The sequence below is a fragment of the Python bivittatus genome, unplaced genomic scaffold (assembly GCF_059951505.1).
Source record: "Python bivittatus isolate LINGU-HERP-01145 unplaced genomic scaffold, Pbiv_v1 ctg000200_np1212, whole genome shotgun sequence".
In the NCBI taxonomy this organism is placed as follows: Eukaryota; Metazoa; Chordata; class Lepidosauria; order Squamata; family Pythonidae; genus Python; species Python bivittatus.
Genome location: NW_028277040.1, coordinates 6,934,173 through 6,957,885, shown reverse-complemented (window position 1 = coordinate 6,957,885; position 23,713 = coordinate 6,934,173). Strand labels below are relative to the sequence as shown.

Below are 23,713 nucleotides of genomic sequence, written 5' to 3'. Positions count from 1 at the left end.
TAGTAGGGATCTGAAGAAGCACCTGGAATCTTTTGCTTTGGTTCCAGACTAACTGCAGCTTTCAATGTTAACTTAAACCCAGGTAGCCCTAGCTATGATTAGGGGAGAAAGACATCTTTAAATTAATTTACAATGATGGCCATCATTTGTAGTTTGCTAAACTAAGGTTAAAGGTGACTTCTTGGGAGAGAGAGTAGATCTGAAGCTCAGTGCACCTCATTTTTATATTTTGTTCAGCATTGAGAAAAGTAGGCCAATATCTTACAATGTTATTCTGAATATTAGCTGATCAAACTACAGGTAGTCCCTGGGTTAAGAACGCCTGGTTTACAGATGACCCATAGTTAAGAACGGAGCCTATTGTAGCAAAATTCAAGTTAAATACACAATGGTTTGAGTTAATTACTCGATGCTACTTATACAGTATTATATAATAATGCTGTTCTGATTTACATACAAATTTGACTTAAGGACAGACCTTGGGAACAGAACTCATTCTTAATCTGGGGACTACCTGTACTTTTAATACCTTTTTTTCAAATGGTCTTTTAACACAATCTTATTTCCCAAATTTACCCAGTACAGTTGAGGCATATTTCACTGTTTGATAAAAAGTGTATTTTGTGTAACTCAGCTGCCAGTAGAATGAGTAGGGATCCCTCTTGCAGGATGAGATGGCCAAGCTCAACCTTATCTCTTAGCTTTTCAGTTGTGCCTGCTTTGCCTGGTTAGGGAGGATTGGATTCCACTATATTTGTGGCTGCAGTGTAGGTTGTAGGGCTCTGCAGTCTGTCGTTCCTTCTCTGCCAGCAATTTTGTGCTGAAGGTTCATACACAAGGAATTTGTTCTTTGCTTTCAGAGTGTTTTCAAGAAAGTGAGCATCTCAAAGAGAGCCTCAAATGTTGTCTACTTCATCTCTTTGGAGCTATTGTGGCTGGTGGGCAGGTGAGAAGATGTTAATATCCTTTTTTTAAACATTGGATGTGGGACTTGTATCTTCGTTGCATCATCACTTTGTGGCTTGTGGTTTATGAACACTTTCCAAGAGTGAAGAATTTAGAGTAGAAATAGTAGGCTGGTTGTGACAAGATGGAGTGTAACTGTTGTTTTATGGGTACAGACTATAGCTCAGAGGTAAAATGCATGCACCTTCAGGATCTTGAGAAAGATCCTTTTCAATGGAGGCAGAACTGAGCAGAGTGTCTACTAGTTTGTGAAGGTGAACAAATGGTCTGACATGCTGTAATTGAATTCTGTGGTTGAAAGCCCATGTGCTAATTGCTTAAAACATTCAAAGAGAGTCTATATCAGCTCTGTTTTACAATATTTGAGCACCACACTTCAGTTTCCTCTTGCCTGAATTTTTGAGAAAACAGCTGAAACTCTTCTGAATAAATGTGAGAAAAATTATAATCATAGAAGCTTATTTACAGATATTAATTATGTACAATTGAATAAAATTATACTGATACTCCTCACAGAAAGGAATTTAGGCCAAATTCTCATGCTAAGATTATGACCTTGAGGTTGCTGCATCTTCAATATGAATTAGTGGCACCTCAGCAATATGAGACAAAATTGGATAAAAAGCTAGCTGTGGGTTCTGAAGAAGAACACATCTCTTATGTCTAAACATTTGCTTTAAATACAGTCAAATTATTTTAGATTTGGTCAGTCCAATGGTGTATCTAGCCTACCATTACAATTCTCTAACAGTTGCTTCCTGCAATGCTAATCCAAAGTTGAACATACTATAGTATGTGTCCTATGATTATATTTCTCCAATTCTTTTTTTTTAAATATAAAAGTAGTTTTGGGGGATGGTGAATTAGGACGGAGTCATGTTACTGTGTGAGAATCATGAATCCTTGACAATAACTTTTATTCTATCTATGTTTCTCCCTCGCCCCATCCTCTCCCCCTGGCTTAGAATAAATTGGAGAGGGTGGATGAAATCATGGAAGCAGTGTGGGAAGGACGGATTAAATTTCTGTTTCCCAGGAATCTGTTCCCATCTATGACTGTTTGTAATGCTGAAGAAAGAGTTCCATTTATGGATCTTCTGCATTGCATCTTAATGATTACTTAGGCAGAAAGTCCTCCTGGCTTTGCTTTGTGTGATAATTTTCACGTTAGATTCTAGAGAAATTGAACTGGGGACATCAGGCTGCAAAACACCCATTATTGGCTTACACAGAATGGACAAGCTGCCATTCTACATTGATTAAAGGGTTCTCATAGCTTCATAATTTACTGATGTTTGCACTAACAAACTAATGTATTCTTTAGGCTCTCTTTCACTCAGTTATATTGTGTGTACGCTAGGATTCAAAGATGTTTTGGTTTTAAATCACCTTTTTAAATTGTACTTTTCTCATCAGGACTCAGTTTCACATTAAAATAATGATACTTAAAATGTTCTGGTAGTGAGATTGGCTCTTTCCATTTTTCCTCACACAATCTGACTACACCCAGTTGCAAAGATGTATAATTAATGATAATCTGTTATAAATAGCTTGTCCCTTCTGATAAAAAAAGATGGTTAGGCTGAGTCGGTATCTCAAGTAAATAAAATAGTGCCATTGGGCTCAAAAGAACGTGTTCTTTTTCCTGAGGCTGGTGAGCATAATGTACTGAAAGTAAAGTAGTGTAAAGGTACGTGTGATTTTACGTCAAGAATATTTGAGACCTGTATAAGAATAGACTGAAAATGTTACACTTTTGGCCAACTCTTATCACAGTGGAAAGCATTTCAGCTCTAGGAACATGGAAACTGACTTACAGTGGGTCACACTATTTGGTCAATCTACTTCTGTGTTATTTCCTTTAACTGTCTGAATTTGCAAGGTCTCTCATGAGAAGAGCTTTCTTCTAAACCTTAGTTTGTGTGTGTGTGGGGTTGGGGTGTGTGAGCAATGGCACCACATGACTCAGTAGGCACATGGAATTTTGGGAACATTTTAGGAGGTTTTTTTCTTTCTTCTGTAAATGTATTTTCCTAACAGATAACATACTATACAATTTTTGCTTTGTTTCCAACCCCCAAATAGCAAAACGTTACCTCTGCTTGGCAGTTAGTCACCAAATTTTGATGCCATGAAATTCTAGGGAATCTGGAGCCACACAAATATGTTTGATGGCTAGGGTGAAGCATGGAACACATCTTCAATAAGTTCTTATGTGATTCCACTATCAGAGGAAAGAGCACTTTGGAATCCAACCACGGGATTAACTTGCTGATTTTGTCCAAGTCACATGATTTCAAACTTGTTTCATGTGCCTATTTATACTTCTTAAAGAGGCCTTGTTCCTGATTGAGTATTTTGATAGTGAAGAAGTTTTATTGCTAACTTTAGAGAAATGCCCTTCAAGCCATCTCTCCTGCCACCATGGAAGTCTTGATGCGGGTCCTGGCAGATTGTGACATGTGGGATAACAGAGACCCAGACGAAGTGAGCAGGAAGGCTGAGCTGACGCTTAAGTGCCTGACGGAAGTGGTGCACATCCTTCTTACTAGTAGTTCGGACCAGCGGCAAGTGGAAACTAGTACTGTGCTGGAGAACTACTTCAAGCTGCTCAACTCGGACCACGCAGCTTTGCCCAACTCGAGAAGGTCTCGTCAGTGGGAGAGCAGGTTCATTGCACTACAGATCCAGATGCTGAGTGAGTAACAGGATCCTTTGGGGAGGAGAAAGGCAGGGTGAGATGCTGGGACCATATGCCAGAAGGGAATGGGGCCCTGGTCATTTCATCTTCTTCACGTGGTTTGTGTGAGAGGACCACTTTTGAAGTAAAACTGCTTCAGAATAAGGATCAGTTTGAAACATAAAGCCACAAGCAACATTTAGCTGCTGAAATGTCCATAGCTGCAGTAAAGTGACAGTTCTTCAGTAATCAGCATAGTAAGTTATTTCCCTGACTTTCAGGGGGCATGCCGTCTACAAGGGCATGTAGACCTCTGCACACAGCTCTTTGTTTACTAGGTGAACAATTAAACAGAGCAGGAACTTTTTTTAAAATTATGTTGCCTGGGCCAGGATTATAAACCGGAGTTTTTTCTTGGCTTGTGATATTATTTGGGAATATTAATCGAGGGTCTGGTTTTAAATGAGAAGCTAGACAAATTGTTCCTGGGTTGTTAAGAGAACGTCACTAGTGAGAGGAACCAAGTGGTAAGTCGTATTCATGGGAAGTTAGGACTCTCTGCAGTGCTGACTGACCTTTGCGTGCCAATGCAGCAAGGGTCTCTTTCATGAGCTTCAGCTAATGCACCTGACTGAGGAGTGAGTGCAATTTCTATCAGTTTAAATAATTTCAGTGCTGCCTAAATATCCCTAGAGTGGCCTACCAGAACCAAATTGCAAGAATTGTAGCCAGCTAAGTATTCCACATTCTTTGTCCGCTCAGAAGCAGGCAAATAGAACACCCGTTCTCCAGGCAGAAAGGTAACCTATGCTCTTCCACACAGGCCTGTAACAATTATTTCACAGGCTGGCTGAGGAATTTCAAGGAATTGTATTCCTATTCATCTTTAAAACATTGGTGTTGAGAAGGCAGCTTCAGTTGGTGGCTCTTTTCTGTGGCATAATTTGCAGGATAAAGAAAGTTCAGGAGGGTGAGTGTCTTTCTGCTCCACCTCTCTGGCTTTTCTTCTATTTGTATTGGCCAGAAATTGCATTGGATCTGTCATTGTTGGAGCATTAAGACAGGTAACGAGGAGTCCTGGATACTTAAGATTTTCCTGCTATTTCTTCAGATCCTGTCCCTAATAAGCTTTGTCCGGTTCTGCTGTGTTTTGGACATCCATATTTTTATTTAGATTTCTGGCCTGTTCCTTATCTGAAAAATGTCCAACATACAAAATATATAATATAGATAGGGATGTAACTGCATGTGTATGGTAGTTTGAGATGAGAGAAAATGGCATGTCCAGGATCATCCAATGAACTCTGAGGTCATTTCTAGGCTACAAGATCTGTAGGTCTACTAGATGACAGCAGAATGATACAGGAAACGGAAGAAAAAAAATCCTTTGCCGCCCAGTTTTGTTAACCTTAATCAGGTGGGGATTTGAAGTTGTCTTTCCCTGTGGCCACTTTGACATCACACTGCTTTTCCTCCTAAATAATAATAAAAATAGATCAGTGTCAGGCCTAGCCCAAGGAACTCCAAGAGACCATGTAAATTCAATCCAGCAATGTTTATTAGCTACAACCTCTAGCAAGAATCTTCCCAGACTGAAACCCCAGCTCCCAAGTAATGCCAGCCAGAACATTGTGAATTCCTCAGGGAGGTGCCAGTCTCATCCTCTTATCTCTCCCTCTCGCCTCAGGAGATGAAAGAGAACGTTTTTCTCCCTGAGTCTGGCCTTCATAATTCCATTCCATCACAATCAGTGTCTTTAAAAGAGGCATGTTGTTTGGCTGTGTGTGTTGTCATGAATCGTGGATATCAATTTTGTTAGCTCACTTTGTTAGTTAAAAAAACCTACTTTAAAAGTACTGTTCCATATTGGTGGTAGGAGGAGTTGTATATTCACTGTATATTTCTCTGATCCATTAGGGTTTTTTCTAAATGTTGGCATACCATAATTTTAATGGAAAAAACTAATTCCCATTTTTTATTTAACAAATCACTTACATTCCTTTTTTGGGGGGGGGCTTTCCATCAAAAGGCTAAAGCAATGTAATTATTTTAAGATATGATCCTTTCCTTTTTGATTTTTGATTTTTCTCTTTTTAAGATACAATCACTGCTATGTTGGACTGCGCAGACCGGCCTGTTCTGCAAGCCATTTTCCTTAACAGTAACTGCTTTGAGCATCTTATTCGACTGCTGCAGAATTGCAAGGTAAAGAAAAGATTGTATGAAAGATATTCGTAATCTCTTGGACGTGAATTTGATAATAGTCTTCACAGAACCATTTGAGTTATCTTCTAGAGGAAAATCTGATTCTCCACTAAATGTAGTTCAAAGAGTGAATCTAGCTTACTTTTAAGGTGACCCAGTTTTGAATTGTTCTGCAGAGTAGTATCTTGTCCTTATAGTACCAGTAGCAGGGCAGAGTATGAATAATAAATTCTTCTCATAAAGGATTCCTTCCATATATATCCTTTTTTTATTTATCTGCAGCGCTATATGAATTGGGACAGCCTTAGAATTGCACTACAGTTGTTACATTTTTTTGTAACTGAAGGCTTTGAATGTCTTCTGAAAGCTGTTTATTGCCATTCATGGTGTGTGCTGCTGTGCTGTCCCTCTCTTTTCTTCTTAGTCTAACATCTTTTGCTTATCTTGTTTTCTTGTATACAGTTACCTTGGGAGTAAGTCTCATTTAACTTGGTGGAACTTATTTCTAAAGAGAAATGCCTAGGCCTGCAAAAGTAGATGTGTATTTTGCAGTGTTTTGTAAGTTAGTTAAAGCAAAATAGGGTTCCCCTGTAAACTTGAATTTGCCAGCCTGGTTTCCAGGATTTCCAGTTATTCCCTTATTAAAATGAGCCTGATTATCATTAAAAATGTCAGTGCTGATGCATATATGACAGAATTCAGAATTCCACCAACTAAGTCCCTCCTGTAATGGGACTTCAGTTATGGGAATGATAGAGGTTGAAGCCTAGTTCATCTAGAAGTTAGCTGGTAGGACAAAACATGGCTAACAGTGACATGGGTATTAATTTTGGAGAGAAGAAGGAAGGAGAAGAATAGCAGGATTTCCTGTCTGAAAACTTGGAGACGTACGACCAAGATCTTAGAATTTGAGGATATCATAGATACTAGGGTTATGCTGTATTTCAGATTTGAAGAGGAAAAGGTGCTTCTAAGTGCCCTGGGCACCCACATCACACTGTAGGCAGTTCCTTAAATGAACTGCATCTTTTCCCAGGATCGTATTACAGCCATGTGCAATCCCAGGAAAAGATGCAGCTGCTTTATGGAGTTACAGACAAATACTGCAGAAGCACATTCAAACACGTGCAAATGGCTGACTCAGGGAGGGAGAAGTGGCTTGTATCAAGAGACTGTTAATTTGTCTCCCACACTGTGTGCAAGGATTAAGTACCATATCTGGCTTTGCATAGTACAGTCTAGTTGGCATCATTTTTGTGGCCTCCCAGGGTCCTCTCAGGGGAGTCGGGACCAAATTTTCACCCCACCATGGTCAGGCCTTAATCATTTGTAGTGGAGCATTATATTTGTTGATCTTAAATTCCAAAGGATCTTATTAAGTGGAAGAGTTGAAGTAGCTACTCAGGCCTTCTAATAAATTAGGAACTTCAGCTCTTTGTCATTTTAATACTGTTTTTGCTTAATAGGACTTAGTTCTGTGCAGACATGAATAAAGCTGGACTCGGTTTTATTTTGTGTGAAAATATTTAATTATTTCTATTTGCCCTCAGAATATAGACAGTCCTGATATGCAATCCATCGTCCATCATGAAATGAAATCCATAATTTATTTCAACATTTTATTAATGATTGCGTTCTTTTTGTAGGGTTTATGAACTTGTTCAAACTAATACAGCTAACCAAACTTTAACAGTAGAGTTAATCAGATAATGAAAACCTATAAGCAACTCCCTTGTTGTTTCAGTTTTTCCTTCAAAAATCTTTGTTAGATATGTCTTTTTCTGCACAAGTATAGCAGAATGGGGTAAACAACTATTGGTTAGTCAAGCTTCATACCCATGTTGCATTATTTTGATCCTAGGCAGATCAAGATCTGGCCAATCTCATTTGGGAGATCTTTGAGAAACCACATTTATTTCTTCTTGAGTTCCATTCTGGAAGAAAAGCATGATATAAATGTAACAAATAAAGTTGATCTTTGCTACAAAGTGTATGGTACCAGGCTTTTGTGTGTGGGGCCTTTTGATTACATCTGTCCAAACCTGGCTCATGGCAGTGTTCCTTGTTGCTCACTCATTCAAGAGAGTGTAAGCACACCATCAAAATCATGCAGGCCATCTTCCCAAAGCTTGCTGGTTTTACAGCAAAATAACTCCCCTTTCCTGCCCTGCCCTGCCCTGCCCTGCCCTGCCCTGCCCTGCCTCAACTATGGTCAGTACTTACCTAATGCCTTCCCTTAACTAGGTCATGAAATTAATCAGTAACATGGAATTGTAAATTCTCATTAGGAGGAAAATCTAAGTATGTATTAACTCTGATCAGTGCAGCTGTAAACCTTAATTATGGTTGAGATCACTAGGGGCATGGAAATAATCTGTCAAAAAGGGAAGATGTTGGAGAAAAACATTGTGTTGCTCGTTTTCTAACTTTGCTGAAAAAATGACATATTTTCCATTGACCTACTGATGCACTTTGAAACATTTCACGTTGGCTGGGTTTTAACAGAAGAAAACCGGAAAGGATTTAAATATTCAGACCATGGGGACAGTAGGAACTCGGAGTAGCAAACTTCCTGCTCCATTGTTTTTCATCCTGGAGCCATAAGAGTACTGGACTGATCTAGAGTTTTCACTTCAATGAAAATGTCTTCTACTCGTTTTAAAAAATGCTGAGCTAATCTCACTAACATTCTTTCAGGTAGCAACTAATCTCTCCTTAAGGTAAAAAAGTCAGCCAGGCAGGCAAATTCAGTCAACAGATTTGTTGTGTTTTTAGTTCATAGCCTACCTATCAGGCACAGTGCCATTAACTCAGCAACCCCCTCTTCCCCCAGCAGCTGGGTTGCGCTTTGCTGATTTTTTTTCTCTTGCAAATAAGAAAAAAAGCAAAGTGGCTGAAAAAAGTGAGAGGGGCTGCTGCTGGTTTATCACGCATGTCCTGAAAAGAATACCAGCATTTAAATACAATTGAAAAGGTAACAGTATTGTATAGTATATCTCAGCATCAAAAAGACAGAAGGCCGCTACCAACTATCCCCCCTCAAAAAAAGCTTTTTGAAAATACTCTATGTTGTTTTGTTGAGCTTTGGTGTATTTGTGTAGTTTGAGCCTGTTCTTGTATCCTGTTATCTCATCATCTCATCCCTAAATATACTCTGTAGATCAACATAAATGAGACACAAAAGCATGCACTGAATGCACCCCCCTTCCCAAAAAGCCCAACGAATCAGTGGAACCAACATTGAGAGTAGTCTGTATTTATCCTTGCCTTAGTAATATGTGTGTGAAGCACAATGCATGGACAGAGCTTTGTACAGTATATCTGTCCATAAAGTAAAGCTTAGCATAATACATGAAAGAACCACCACCTTCATGAACTCTGAATTGCAACCTATCTACCTTCATTTTTCTTCAAAAAAGTAATTTTGCAAATAGGCTGGCGGGCATGCAACTGTGAATAATCTGGTTGGCAATAACACGACTGCTGTTTTTTTCTCAGTGCTTCCTTTCACATCACCCCATCCAGTCTCAACCAACCGTGGCAGGGACACAACTGGTCCTTGCTGCTGTATTGGTTAGGCTAGAAACAATTTGGAAAAAGCAATCCAGTCCTCAAAACTGCAGCCCAGTCACGCTACCTGGAACCTTTGGAGCACTCAGAACAGCACTGCTTGAAACAGCCAAACTGGGTTTTAGCCTTGAAACAAGACATCACGTTTTAAGCTTGGTGCTCTTGAAACGACCATTTTAAAGTTGGAATACTTTGACATTGAACTGTTTTCCATATCCCTGTTCATTTGGCCATGGAGAGAGATCCCTGGCATTTAACAGCCTTCCCTAACTGGGGGCTATCTAGATGTGTTAGACTACACCTCCTCTTTCCCACTGCATGCTGATTGGGGATGATGGAGTTTGTTGCCCGATGCGTCTAAACCAGTGTTTTTCAAACTTGGTAACTTTAAGATGTGTGGATTTCAACTCCCCAAATTCTGGGAGTTGAAGTCCATACATCTTAAGGTTGCCAAGTTTGAAATACACTAATCTAGAAGTTGAGGAAAGCTACGAACGTATTACGCTGGCTGTGGGTGAGCTAACTAACACTACTGTTACCATTATTCTTTATCTCCCGTTTTAACAGCTATTTTTAAATGCTAACAATAAGGTGGCAGACAAGAATGAGAAAGACCATGCCAACAAATTACTGGCAGAAATGAATCAGGAACAGGTATCTCCTGCAAGTTCCATTTTGTTCTTAGTCGAAGTCAAGGCCCGTGGCAGGTGGTTATCAACTGTTTCCTGGACTTCACTTTGAACGTGCTTCCTGAAAGAACTAGTTTTGACATATTCTCAAGCAATATTCACACAAAATATTATTATTTTGGTCCACCCAAAACCCACGGTTTAAGTCTAAGCTTCAGTATGCTTCAAGATATGATGTGTCTAATTCATATAATATTCCATGTCTTTTTTTTTTAACTGAGAAAAGTGAAGTCCAGGAATAGAATTCAAGTTTGAAAACAATCAACTGGGTGATTCCTGTTTTTATTTTTTTCTACCTGCCCCTCCTTTCTTGACTCTCCTCCCCCACTCTTTCATTTATTTGTCTGAGCACTCTGGTGTAACAAGCTGTGGGACTTTGTGGAATCTCTGGAATTCAATTTGAAATCTTGATTCTGTTGCCAAAAGATCAGTGTTCATATTTCAATGGGCAGACTGAATCTGGGAAGGGAGATGTAATTGATGAGTTTATTTTTTAGTGTTCCCTTTGACATTATGAAGAACTGAACAATGTCGGTTCTGTTTTTTGCTTCTTTAAAAAAAGATACAGAGGTCTCAATATAAGAAGTTTGTATATAGTGAAAAATTAGTGTAAACAATGCATGTGCAACTGCAACTCTTTCTAAATGTAACAGCATCCAAACATAATTAATTATTGCATAAAGAGTTAATTCCCCTGACATTTTATATATTTATTTCAATATGTTGCACTGCAGATGAAATAGTCTTTATTTACTGTTCAGGCTCACAAATTAACCAACTGATTTAAATGGCAAAGTATATACAATATTTTACAAAGCAAAACTTTTAAAGTAAGATGAAGAAATGAAAAGACTTATGGTTCTTTTGAGAAGAAAGAACTGTGATATCTCTTGTGAAGAAAGGGCTGTGAGGCGAAGATAAAACTGAAGTGAGGGATTAATTTATGCACAATTTAATACTACCCCAACTTTTGAAGATTTAATGCACTGCAACATCCACTAAGAGCACATTGCTTCTCACCAACGTGTGTGACAGAAGGTTGCTTGACAAGAAGCTGTAAAGGTTTTCCTTTTCCAAACCATCCTTTTGAAGTTGTCTATTTAAAACACGAGGAAGGGCTGTCAGACAGATTGTCTTAAATGGGTACGTGTGAAGCTTTCTCTTCTACTTGAAATGGCTCCCCTTCTCTCATGCCTTCTTGCTTATAGGCTGTGGTGTCATAAAATCCATGCTTTTGGTGGGGTGATGATTGGGAAGCATGCCAAGGAACATTTTTCTTCATTGTGGCAAGAAGGGTGGGGTACGCCCATTGAAGTCTCAAATTTGACTTTGCGTGTCTGGGTATAATACGTGGTATCTTTTTTGGCTTTTAGGTGTTCCAGGGGCAGCTGGACCGTTTGGCAGTATCGGCCATTCAAGCCCTCACGGCAGTGATGCACAGATCTCCAGCCGCCAAGGTCAGCGTGGCTTCCTCAGAGCGGCTGGAATCCTTGTCTTTAGACGCCTCTTTCACTGTAGTTGCTGACAGTGACGAGGACTTTCGCAGTCGTGCTTATTAGAGTCTGAAACAAATTACAGAAAGGACAGCCATGCAAATGCCAGTACAGGGAGGCAGTGCTACTCAGGCAGATCTCACCTTTTAGCAGAATGAAGCGGACTAGACTGGTGTGGTAATCTTTAAAATACTCTGTACAAAAGTATTTTAACCCCACCCCCCAGGTTATAACTTTTCATCTTAATATGATACTGTAGTATACAAATGTCAGGCTGTTGTTTGTTTTGTTCTTATATGGTGACAGAGCATCTAAAAATTTTATTCCTCATCTGTAGTGTGGTGTAGTTCAGTGTTTTGCCTTACTGTCTTATTCTGCCACAGGATATTTACAGTTCAGTTGCTTGTCACTGGATCTTTTCAGGCAATCTCCCATCTTTCAGATACCTTTTGCCTATCACACCTTTCACCTTGGCTAGATAGAATTTAGGGATGCGCAAGAGCTGCCGCACAGGTCAGGAAGGATGCACAGCAGTGCGCAAGAGGTGCCATGCGGGTCAGGGAGGGTGCACGGAAGTGCGCAAGAGGTGCTGCGCAGGTTGGGTCAGGTATGCGGGAGTGCACAGGAGTGTGCGAAAGGCACTACATGGGTCTGGGAGGGTGCATGGGGGTTTGGTGTGGGTCAGGGAGGGTGCGTGGGGGTGTGCAAGGGGCCAGCACAGTGTGAGTGCAGAGGGCTGGGGAAGGGTGCACAGGTGGGGGAGGCTTACCCCAGTGACTTGTGATCTTCCCTGCCGGCTTCCCCTTTGACTTTCTGGGGAAGCCAGCATGGAAGGTTGCAAATGGGGATCATGTGATCATGGGATGCTTGGCAACCAGTTGTAATTGCAAATGGGTTGCCAAGCACTCAGATTGTGTTCATATGACCGTGGGGATGCTGGGACAGCTGCAACTTTGAGGACTGGTCGTAAGTCTCCTTTTTCAGCACTGTCATAATGAACAGTTGCTGAACAAATAGTCATAAGTTGAGGACTACCTGCATTGCAGCTCAGCTTTCCACCCCTGAGACCTCTTAGGTAGAATCTGAACCATTTTACTGTATTTATCTAGGTGTATCTCTTGTCCCTGTCAGACCTGTAGTAATTTTAATAAACATTTGAGTATCTCAGGAACTGATTATATAGCAAAGCATGATTGCATTCATTTAACTGGTAAATATTTTTGCCATTTAATTGCTTTGTACCCCTGCTCCTGTAATCTGGTTTTAAACTCACTTTCCTTTCCTCTGCAACTTGCCTAGTTGTTTTCTGTCTTAGTTGTCTTTTTCATCTCTGAAAACATTTGTCAAGAAACTACATTCGGTTTAGCTATTGACCAAACTAGAAGTGGTTGTTGTTACTGTTACATTAACTACTGGGGAAAAACTCTGATTTTACATTGATTACTAAGAAAACGTGAGTTGACCGAATTTTTATTTTTTATTTTTTATAATAGAATTCCCTTAAAATTATGGCAGGCTGATGAAGCTATGAAAATGCAGATGTGGGAGCAGATATATAAAGATATATTAGCAGAGTTTAGATCGATCCTTGTAAATCTTTCTTATTTGGTATGATAAACTTTGACGTTCTTAGCTATATGCTGCTAACATATGCTGATAATTTTATTCTTCAGGAAGTGTTCAAAGAACGTATTGGTTACGCCCACATATTTGAAGTTCTAAAATCTATGGGTCAGCCTTCACAAGAACTACTTGAAGAACTCCTGAATATGGTGAAATATTATTCTTGTTTTGAATATAATTTTAAATAGAATACCTATGTTAAACTATTGCTGTCAAAACAACAGAGAGTCTTCTGCCTCTTTAAAGGCTAACAAGATTTAGTTTTTATACCTCCAAACCCTGTTGACAAGATGCCTGAAGTATAACCCACCCACCCCAGTTTGCACACACACACACAGGAGGAATGAATTAAAATGACGAGGTTAGTTTGTTTGGCTAACTCATAACATGTACAAGATAGAAACAGGGACTTGGTTTTGTTTCTGATCTTAGATATGGTTTGGCTTTTGCATAAAAATGTCCCTAATTCCTATTTAATTCCAGTTCTTGATGATGATGATGATGATGATTTTGGTTTGATGGCTTATATGAATGTAGAAGTATGTACTTATGTGTAAACATACGCAGTATGTGTGCATAAGCATACGTAAGTGTGCTGCTCACTCGGGGCTCTTGTTAAAGGATTACTATTCCACGTTCTCCAGACCTCCGTTACTTCATTGCAGCAGATAAAAATTAAAAGGTGTCCCTTTAAAGGCTTACCAAGACCTTATGACATAAGCTTTGGTAGACTAATACTAGAGATCTAGTCAAATCTAGTCAATCTAATACCAGAGATCTGTCAAAGCTCAGCCAAAATTATTGCCAGAGAAAAATCAGTACATTTTTCAAGGGCCACATGATTTCTTGTTGTTTTCTTTCTTAAAAGTATTACTCTCAAGCAGAGTTTCTACACATGTTAATTGCTTGCAGTAATCTTTAATTTGCTTTTCACCAAGGCGGTTGAAGGTGACCATGCATCAGTTGGGATGTTGGGCATAAGCAATGTCCAGCCTTTGCTGCTGTTAATCCAGTGGCTTCCAGAGCTGGAGTCGCATGAGCTCCAGATCCTCATCTCAAATTTGCTGAAGCGGATTTGCTGCATTAACAGACAGAGCCGTGCCATCTGCGTCAACACAAACATGGTCATCCGTATCATTGAAACACTCAGCAAGCACCCTCAACTCCATGGAGCTTGTGCTGAGAACCTGATTGCCCTCTTGGGTTCTTTGGGGAGTCTGTCAATGAGCTCTGGAGAACTGCATCAGCTGATTCAGCTGCTGAGGACTAAGGACCCAAAGCAGACTCACCCTTACGTCGTTCCTGTGATGCGTGCAATTCTTACCATGGCTCGAAAGCAAGGCTTGGACAGCGCCTTGCAGTATTTTGACTTGTCCCATAGCATGGCAGGCATAGCAGTGCCGGCCATTCACAAGTGGCCAGGTTCTGCATTTGCTTTCGATGCATGGCTGTGCCTGGACCAAAATCAAATGATTCCAGATGCTAGCAGCAAGGGCGGCAAGAGGAAGCAACTCTACAGGTATGGCTTCCAGAACGGAAAGGTGGGGAACAAGCCTAAGATCAATGCCATTTCCTAGGTGACCTGGATGCAGGTGCTTTTTGATCTTACTAATTATCTGCCTGCAACCAATACTGCATTGTCGTTGATGAAATGCTGTTGTTGTTGCACACCCCCCCCCGGTGTTCTGCCTTCAGTTCCCCAGGAATCTGGCCCCAGAGAGCTCACCTGCTCCCAAATTTAACTCTCAGGTTCAAAAAAGGTTCCACTCCTGATGTGAATTAATAAGTCTGTCTACTGTACCAAAGATCCAGGATGAGGCTGGAGGGTGTATGTCTATGCATACATTGATAGCTTGCATGCTTCAAAGGATGTCAGGAGTACCAAAATCAGGAGTTTAAGCAAACCTCAATCAGTTTGCTAAGCCCCCAGAAGTATAGTGGTAGTTGCAGTAGGTAACAATAATAAAAGTAACAATAATAGTAATAACAGTGCATTGGGGAAATACACAGAAAAATACAATTCCAAGAACCAATTGAGTGGGATCAAAAATTGGCCTGGCCAATTAAAAAATAATGAAGGAAAATTGGCTAGGAGAAGAAACGTTTTAATTTGTATCTATAAATAGTGGTTGAATTGGGGATGATGTTACCTGGGGATGATATTTCTGACTTATTTAAGCCTACAGTATATATAAACACTTAGTATTACGTTAGGATATAGATACAGACAATATACACATATATGTACTTCTACAAATTGTCCAGTTTTGATTAAACTGCCAGAAGAGATATTTATGTTCTATAATAAATTGTTTATAATGGGATGTTTGGAATTTAATATAGCAGCGATGGAGATGGGTGCCAGCTACTGAAGAAGGGCCATCATTCGCTATATATTTTAAATCTGCTTTAAGCCCATTCAGTTTCTGTGCCTTAAAAGAACTGCTTTATAAAGGGAAATTAGAATGGCAGCTGAGGACAGAATCAGAAAAACTTTGCCTGCCACAAGGTTATAGGAAACAGACAGTGCTGCCACCTTCAGAACAACCCGGCGGGGGGCGGGGGGGGGTGCAATATGTTAGGATCTCTGGCAAACTGTTACACAGCATAGTATCAGGGATGTGAATAATTGTGACAGGTACCCCAATTGTTAAGTGTGACTATCTGAGGATAAAGACTTCTCACTCTCTAAGTCAGGCTTAAAGAACTTTTGGCCACTGGGCTTGAATTTGGCCATAGGGTGTCTGCATCCAATCAGAGTCTTTTGCCAGTCCTCGCTAATCCCGTAATCTCCCCACATCCAGAATCCTTAAGGGGTGTGCAGCAAGGGATGGGAGCCAGTGAGTTAATGTGTAGAGCTGCAGAGGGCTGTGAGAAGGGATGATCAGAGCTCTCCTTCCTGGCCAACTCTATTATTGCTTTATTCAGTGAATGATGAATCTATGTATTTGTTTCTGAGTCTGTGTGTGAATGCCTGCCTGCATTTTGCCCCTGGTGCTGCTGGCATTCTGCCTTCAGCTCCCCAGGAATCTGGCCCCAGAGAGCTCACCTGTTCCCAAATTTAACTCTCAGGTTCAAAGAAGGTTCCACTCCTGATGTGAATTAATAAGTCTATCTACTGTACCAAAGATCCAGGATGAGGCTGGAGGGTGTATGTGTATGCATACATTGATAGCTTGCGTGTAGTTCTCAACATCTCCTGGTCTTGAATCCTGTTTTCTCTCTGTAGCTTTTTTACAGGTGGCGGGATGGGATTTGAAGCGTTCATTACCTGTTCTGGAGTGCTAGTTGTTGCTGTATGTACAAAGAAGGAATATGCTACTGTGATGCTATCAGACCATTGCTTCTGTGATTCTCTTTGGGTAAGAGTGGCTGTTTCGGGTTTTGCTCATATATAAGCACACAAGGACTCAATCGTGGGGTAGGTGCTGTGATTTGCTTGAAGAGGCAGAGTATTAGCTTGGTTTAGACCGTCCTTTTTCCTGCCTCCTTTGTTCCTGCCTTGCCTTTCCCCCCCCTCTTCACTTCTTGGAGCATTGCGCTAAGCCCAGAAGTCTTCATTTAAGAATAACTTCCCTTAGCATTCAGACTGTCATACCTTCCCAATTTGGATATAAATGGATTAACTGAAAATGAATTGAATGGGCCCAGGATTGACTGATTGATTAATCAATTAATGGGTTAATTGTCACGGGCCCAGGCAGGGAAGGGCTTATGCACAGGCACAATGCTCCCTGAGTGCTTTTGCTTATTAAACAAAATATGATGGTCCAAATGCACCCGTTGTGTACAATCTTCTCATTGTCTTTCATATCTTTCACAAGTCTGACATAAATTAATCATCGTACACGATTCATAAATCATTATTCTGACTGATGTTAATCTTAATTTAAATGAACCTAGGAAACTTTTTTTGCAGAACATGACTTTAATCGGAAATGTGCAGTGGTGCTTTGTAATGACCTCACATTCATTTAACCTAGGATTATCAATGTAAATAGCCTGGAGAAAGAGATGGTCAAGGGAATTTGTGCAGGGCAAGGATGCAAGATGGGTGGCAGTGAGGACGTAGTTACAGGATTCCTACCCAGTCAGTTTAGCCTGGGAAATGTTACATCTGTACCAGAGCTCTGAATAAAATTAGGAACTATGTAGGCAGTCCATGTTTTACCCTTGAGGATCTGTTCTGCAGCTTCGCAGAGTGCTCTATGTACTCTCTAAACTCTCTCACCAGCTTTCAACATTAGTCATTTTTACCAATCTAAACAACAATGTTCCCATTGCCAAAATTTTTACTTTCCTCCTTTCCCTCAGATTCCATCTTCATTTTCAACACTGTGGTTGGGGTCTTCCTCAACATGCTGGAGATTTGAGAATCAACATACTATCATGATTATTTAATTTCCTTTGTGAACTTTGAATGGTTGGATAAATGTTCCTTGATGTAAAAGAATATCATCAATAGCCACTTATAACTGTTCCATAGAAATGATGATGATTCCTTGCTTAAATAATTTTTCAACAGCACAATATATGCATTGTTCACATGCCCGGGAAAAGGCCCTTTGGTCAAAGCCTTGTCTATATTTATGTCAATGGACAACAGAAAGTTTCAGCACCACTTAGATTTCCTGCCCTGAATGAAGTAAGTCTCTGCTTTGTTATTATTTGTATTCCTCCTTTTCCTTAAAGGCTCTTGCTGAAGTATCACAAACAAGTATATATCAATCTGAGTTTGCCACGTAGGCTTTGGCTAGCTAACAAAAATGAGCTAATTTGACATGTGCCATGGTCATCTCAGAGTAGGATGACTGCCTACAAAGAGAATCCAGGATGATCACCGGTTTCTGGATGTACTAAACAGGGACAAGCTCTGTGTGTAATAACATAGCCCTTCAGTATTTCTAGCCTCAATGAAGGTAGCATCTTAGTCTTTGAGATTCTACATTGTCTCTGATCTGGCAATATGTTACTTTCTCTTAAGATTCTTAAGCTTATGAATCTGCCAGGTTTGTTTTGACAAAGTTAACATTTTTTTCCATTTTCATTGAAATACATATGCACGATTCTCCAAGTGTGTATATTTTCCTTTTCAGTTTTGTCTACCAGAGATAAGCTTTACAAGCAATTTTCTGAAATGAAATATATATTTTCATGAAATATTTCATGAACATGCCTTTTTTGTATAAATTTATCAATAGCATCCTTTTTATTGGTAAGATGTATTGCAAAATTTGGAACAGTGAGTGTCAAATGATAACTTTTAGTTTGTGTGCCATTCAAAACTCCAGAATCAAGTAAGTTCTCATTCAAAAGTAAACTAAATGAGTTTATCTTTTTCCAGTGGAGTTCTCTTGGCATGTGAATATCCTTGCCCTTAGTGGAAACTCTTACTTTTAGCTCCTTTATCATCTAAGACATGACACATGGCAACAGAAACCAAGAACCTATTGGTTAAAGCCCATTGGCCAAAGCAGCTTTATTTAAACAGCATTCTCTTTAAGAAAATTTGTTATCACCCTGGGTATATAGAGGCATCGTATCTGGTTTGGCTTCTTCTCTAGCTCTTGCTTGGTGGTTTCAATTATAATATGCAGCTTTTACTTATTGTGTTTTATTGATATTATCATTTGGCACCTGGGCTGAGATACAATAAACTGCATTTCGCAGTAGTTCATTTGACAAAGCGATGTCACCTGCATTTACATCTGTGACATGGATCTGATGCACGTTTACTGATTTGAAGAATCTGAGAGTAGAATGTTTTCTTAAGGATATCCCTTTGATGTAATTGTAGTTTTCTCTGTTGAAGGCCATCAGATCATAGGTTGATGTTCAGTGTGTAAACTAGCTCTTCTTTGGTTGCCTGAAATGCTAAAGTATATAAATATGTCTGCCACCTGATTCTGCTGATAGTGTCAGCTGCCCTCTGAAACTGAGCACTCCTGAGCAACGTAATAATTTAGAGTGTATTTGTGATGGAATGGAATTATGAAGGCCAAACTCAGGGAGATAAACATTTTCTTAGCTCACCAGAACCGTGTGAGAGGAACAAGAGGATGAGACTGGCACCTCCCTGAGGAATTCACACTGTTGTGGCTGGAGGACTTTGGGAACTGGGGTTTTAGTCTGGGAAGATTCTTGCTAGAGGTTGTAGCTGATCAACATAGCTGGACTGAATTGGCATTGTCTCTTGGAGTTCCTTGGGCTAGGCCTGACAGTATTACTCTAAATTGTAATATAGAGTGTAAAACTAAGTACAAAATAATCTCTTAAACATAGCCAGAAGATCAGATTTCTAATGAACTTTTTAAAACTCTGGTGAGTACTGAATCATTTGCTCTGCTGCGCTGTGTAAAATAGCATCAAGCAGGGAAGTAATGTTCATGGAAGGGAATAGGAAGATAAGCTAGAACTAGCAAGAGTTTTTGAGCTCATAACCATAGTTAAAAGATGGCTAGTATTACATTACTACCAACATGTTGTTGTCCCTGTATACCACATAAAGTACCTCTATAACACATAATGAGCATCTTTAGAATTACAGAGAGGATTAATGTAGGAATAATTTTTAGGAGCATAAATCCCATACTATATGAGATATGTAATCATAGTGGCCCAATATATTTTACTTCCCTATGTGAAAAACAAGATGGTGCTTCCTGCCATTTTTGTGTTCAAAAGCCCCACATAGGCATTTGATTCTGATTTCATCTATGGTAAGAAGACAGCATCAAAAGGCATCAGGCTAGTACAGGGAAGACCTTTCTATGGCATCTGCAATTCTGTTTGAGGTGCCTGATAGGACTTCATTCTACCTAGTGGTAGGGTTCAGCCTACTGTTTAGGTCCAGCTTAAAGAGGGTAAATAAGCAGTTATTTCAAAGTTGGGTAGTAGCTTGGGACTACGCTTTTCTTTTTAAAATTATTGACCAATTTATACCTTCATTTTCAAATTAGCAGTAACCTACTCAAACATTTTGGCTAGACACTGAATCAAATATCTTAATGCTTTCTCTAGAATTCTTGATAGACATTTATTTGGGGCCACTGAACTCATGTTTATGTTGGAGAATATTTATCCCCGTGATTGGTTCTTCCCTTCTTCTGTGACTTATTTTGGTATTAATAAGAAACAAACAAGAAAATTCTCATTTTCCAAATAAAATGTCCCAAGCTTTATATTTAGCAGCATAATTCTATGATGTAATAGGGCAGGAATGACGCTTGCAACCAAAACAGCTGTTTTTAAATGCTGCCAGAAGAAAACATGTAATCACAGCTGCTCTGGACTGAAATGAAATATGTCATACTAGTGTTTTGTAGACAGCACTGGGACAATATGTCTATAAGTATAATTAATTCTTCTCTACTTCCCTGCCAACTCCACGTACAGTGTTTCCTTTACATCAGTACGGTCCTTCTAAAGGATAAAAGTTGATGACTTTGTAGTGAATGAGCATGTTTATGAGAAAAATGTAGAGAGAAAGTATCTTACATAGCATGAAATTAGGGGAAAATTAATTTCCAAAAGAGTGCCAGATGTTACTAAGTCTCAGCATACTTGTAAGCAACCTGAATATTGCCCCAAGACATTTACTTATTCATTCATTCATCATATTTATATAGCCACCCATCTCACAAAATGTGGTTCTGGGCGGCATACAATTAAAAACAAACCATAAAATGAACAATATTAAAAACATTCCACAATTAAAAAACATCAATATTATTATTAAAAGACTAGGAGAGAGCATATTCAATGTTACAGATAGTGTAGCCACCTTGCTAGTTCACCATTTCCTTGAGATCCCCAAGCCTGTTGACACAACCATGTTTTGAGGGAAGGCTACCAAGGATGGGGCCAGTCTCACCTTTGGGGGGGATGATGTTTTACAGGGTGGGCACCATGGCAGAGAAGGCCCATCTCCTGGGTCCTGCCAGATGGAACTCCTTAACAGACGGGAATTAAAATTCCAAGATAATTAAAGAAGCACCTCAGAAATACAGCTGTCACCCAATCAGGGGCTGGCATACTGTGGCTCTTAAGTCCTTTTTTGGGTGCCTGAAACCCTGTCGCTCATATACATGTGTGCTTATGCAGACAGCCCTTCTGCCAGTGAGGCAAAAATGCTCTGGGTGCACACATATGTCATCTTCTTTTTCTCTAGATTGTATTTGCCACTTTAAATTTGAATGCAACCAGCCTCATTGAAATTGTTCATCTCTTTTTTTCACTGGGGGAAAAATTCTCTAGCCTTTTACTTCTTGCTGCATTGGTTCGGCTGGCCAGAGAACAACTCTTCCTCCGCCATCGCAAATCCCAGACCCACCTTTTTCATCCCCAATGACACCCCCTCGGACCTCACTTGGGGGGATCCTTGGTCCAGGCAGCTGGAGTGGCCTACTGGGGAAGCCAGAACTCATCACCAAGCTGATCTCGGCAGGTACTCAAGACAGCGAGTGGGGCTGTCCTACTTCTCTGGAAGGCCAGCTGGGCTCAGTTATTGTATTCCATGAAGTCTTACAGCCATCTCATGTGAAAGCCTTGTATTTGGCAGGTGAGCGTTTTCAGTAGCAGTTTCCCTTTTCCCTGCTGTTTGGACTCCAAAATCTGTTTTGGTCTGGAATAATTTTATCTCTTTGCTTCTCTGATCTGATTGTTGCTTTTCATAACCCTTTTGCATACAGTATTTCCTCTCCTTCCTTCCTTCCTTCCTTCCTTCCTTCCTTCCTTCCTTCCTTCCTTCCTTCCTTCCTTCCTTCCTTCCTTCCTTCCTTCCTTCCTTCCTTCCTTCCTTCCTTCCTTCCTTCCTTCCAAAACAACTTGCCCTGAGATTTTTTTCCCTTCCTTTTTTGTGTTCTGCTCTCTCATTACCTTTATATCGCCCACACAACTCAGTGGTCCTGTTCTAGCTTTCATGCTTCAAATCCTCCTTCAATTCCTGATTAAAAGGGAACCCTGGATAATCTTACCTGTGTCCGACTTGCATCTATGACAATATTGGGCTTAAGCACTGTAAAGGCTTGCAGAGAATATTCATGTCTCTCAGGCTGAATTGTAGAAGTATTAAGTTGTGTTGGGCTGCTGAGGAATATCATGATTGCAAAAATAATTTCTGTTTAGAAAACTTATTCCAGAAATAAATGCAAGGTAGCTATGAAGTTTTTCTCCCTTATTGGGGGAAGTTTTATTAATCATATTTTTTTAAGATTAAAATTTTTGATTGGCTAAAGATATTACAGGTTGATGATCTAATCTACCTCTACTTTTCTTGGTGTGGCTGAGAATTATGGGAGTTCAGTATAGCTGCAAAAGTCCAGGTTAGGAAATGCTAATCTAATCAACATGCAACTAGTATTTTAAAATAACTATGACCTTAGAAAGAGATGAAATTCCCCATTTGCGTCAGAAAACAAGTTTGTAGAGCTAGCCACAAAGAAAGGCATGCATTCACCTTCCTATTGCTTCTGTGAATTGGTTTGCTGCTTCTCATATGGAGAGAGAGAGTTTCAAAATCAATTTACGTTAGACTTGAAACAAGATATAGAATGTAATTAAAAATGTGACCACAAATATAAAGTTTATTGTTGGTTTGTTTCCTGTATGTTGAAGGTCCAAACTGTTTAACTCCTTGGAAGTCCCAGGAATCTGAACTGGCAGATTTGTCAAGCAAAATACTTTTTCACTATGCTCCCAAGGTACTCAATACATTTTTCACCTACTTGTAGATGTGTTATACTGTTAGAAGAGAAGTAGAGAAATTAGGGAAAGGTCATTTAACCTCCAGCTATTTGCCACGCTTCTCTCTTCTGAAGTAGAATGTCACTGAATATCAGTTGCTAAGAATGAATGAAGGTCTAAGGCTGTTGTTTCCTGCTTTGTGGTATTTCAAGGTTCTGCTCATATTTTAAGCCTACTCATCTGCTCTAAAAATACTGTGAAAAGCTTCATGCATCATGCATACAACCACAGTAGTATATTTTTCAGAGTTAGTTAATCAATGTGTTGCTTTTAAACAGAATACAACAAAGACTGCCCTTTAAGCATAAAAAACAAAGGCAGTCTCCAAAAGGAGTAGTAGGGGGTGGACGTAGCGGTGGAGATTGCTTAACAAATGTCCTCTAGCAGATTTGAAGCTAATGAATCAGTTTGGGATTGAATGTACTAAGGCATGAATCTGTGCTCCCTCTTTACTTGGATAAAGATATCTAAGGAACTGCCTCACCCCGGTCATTTCAGCCCGCCCCACTCGGTCCAGCAGAAGGGGCAGGTTGCAGACCCCACCAGTCAAGGAATTTCGATTGGTGGGGTCTAGGCAGAGAGCCTTTTCTGCTGCAGCGCCCGCCCTATGGAACATCCTGCCTCCTGAGGTGCGGTATGCCCCCTCCCTCATGGCCTTCAGGAAAAGGATCAAATCCTGGCTCTGCCAGAAGGCCTGGGGGCCAGAGGGGGGCCCGCACCTGTGGAGATGGCTGGTGGGGTGA

The 23,713-nt window shown here is 40.0% G+C and overlaps 1 protein-coding gene across 2 annotated transcripts in view; it reads left to right on the top strand.

Moving 5' to 3' along the window:
• Nucleotides 1–23,713, top strand: part of NBEAL1 (neurobeachin like 1) — a 106,813-nt gene that overhangs the window by 29,740 nt on the left and 53,360 nt on the right. Inside the window, exons 8-18 of one of the 2 annotated variants that reach the window (XM_025175682.2) lie at nucleotides 861–946; nucleotides 3,358–3,664; nucleotides 5,745–5,851; nucleotides 9,989–10,075; nucleotides 11,484–11,567; nucleotides 13,277–13,375; nucleotides 14,165–14,745; nucleotides 16,456–16,588; nucleotides 17,752–17,871; nucleotides 21,483–21,786; nucleotides 22,842–22,927. In XM_025175682.2, coding sequence (XP_025031450.2) covers nucleotides 861–946; nucleotides 3,358–3,664; nucleotides 5,745–5,851; nucleotides 9,989–10,075; nucleotides 11,484–11,567; nucleotides 13,277–13,375; nucleotides 14,165–14,745; nucleotides 16,456–16,588; nucleotides 17,752–17,871; nucleotides 21,483–21,786; nucleotides 22,842–22,927 — 1,994 coding nt within the window. The remainder of the gene's footprint in view (nucleotides 1–860; nucleotides 947–3,357; nucleotides 3,665–5,744; nucleotides 5,852–9,988; nucleotides 10,076–11,483; nucleotides 11,568–13,276; nucleotides 13,376–14,164; nucleotides 14,746–16,455; nucleotides 16,589–17,751; nucleotides 17,872–21,482; nucleotides 21,787–22,841; nucleotides 22,928–23,713) is intronic. The other variant, XM_007422016.4, reaches the window with a different exon arrangement.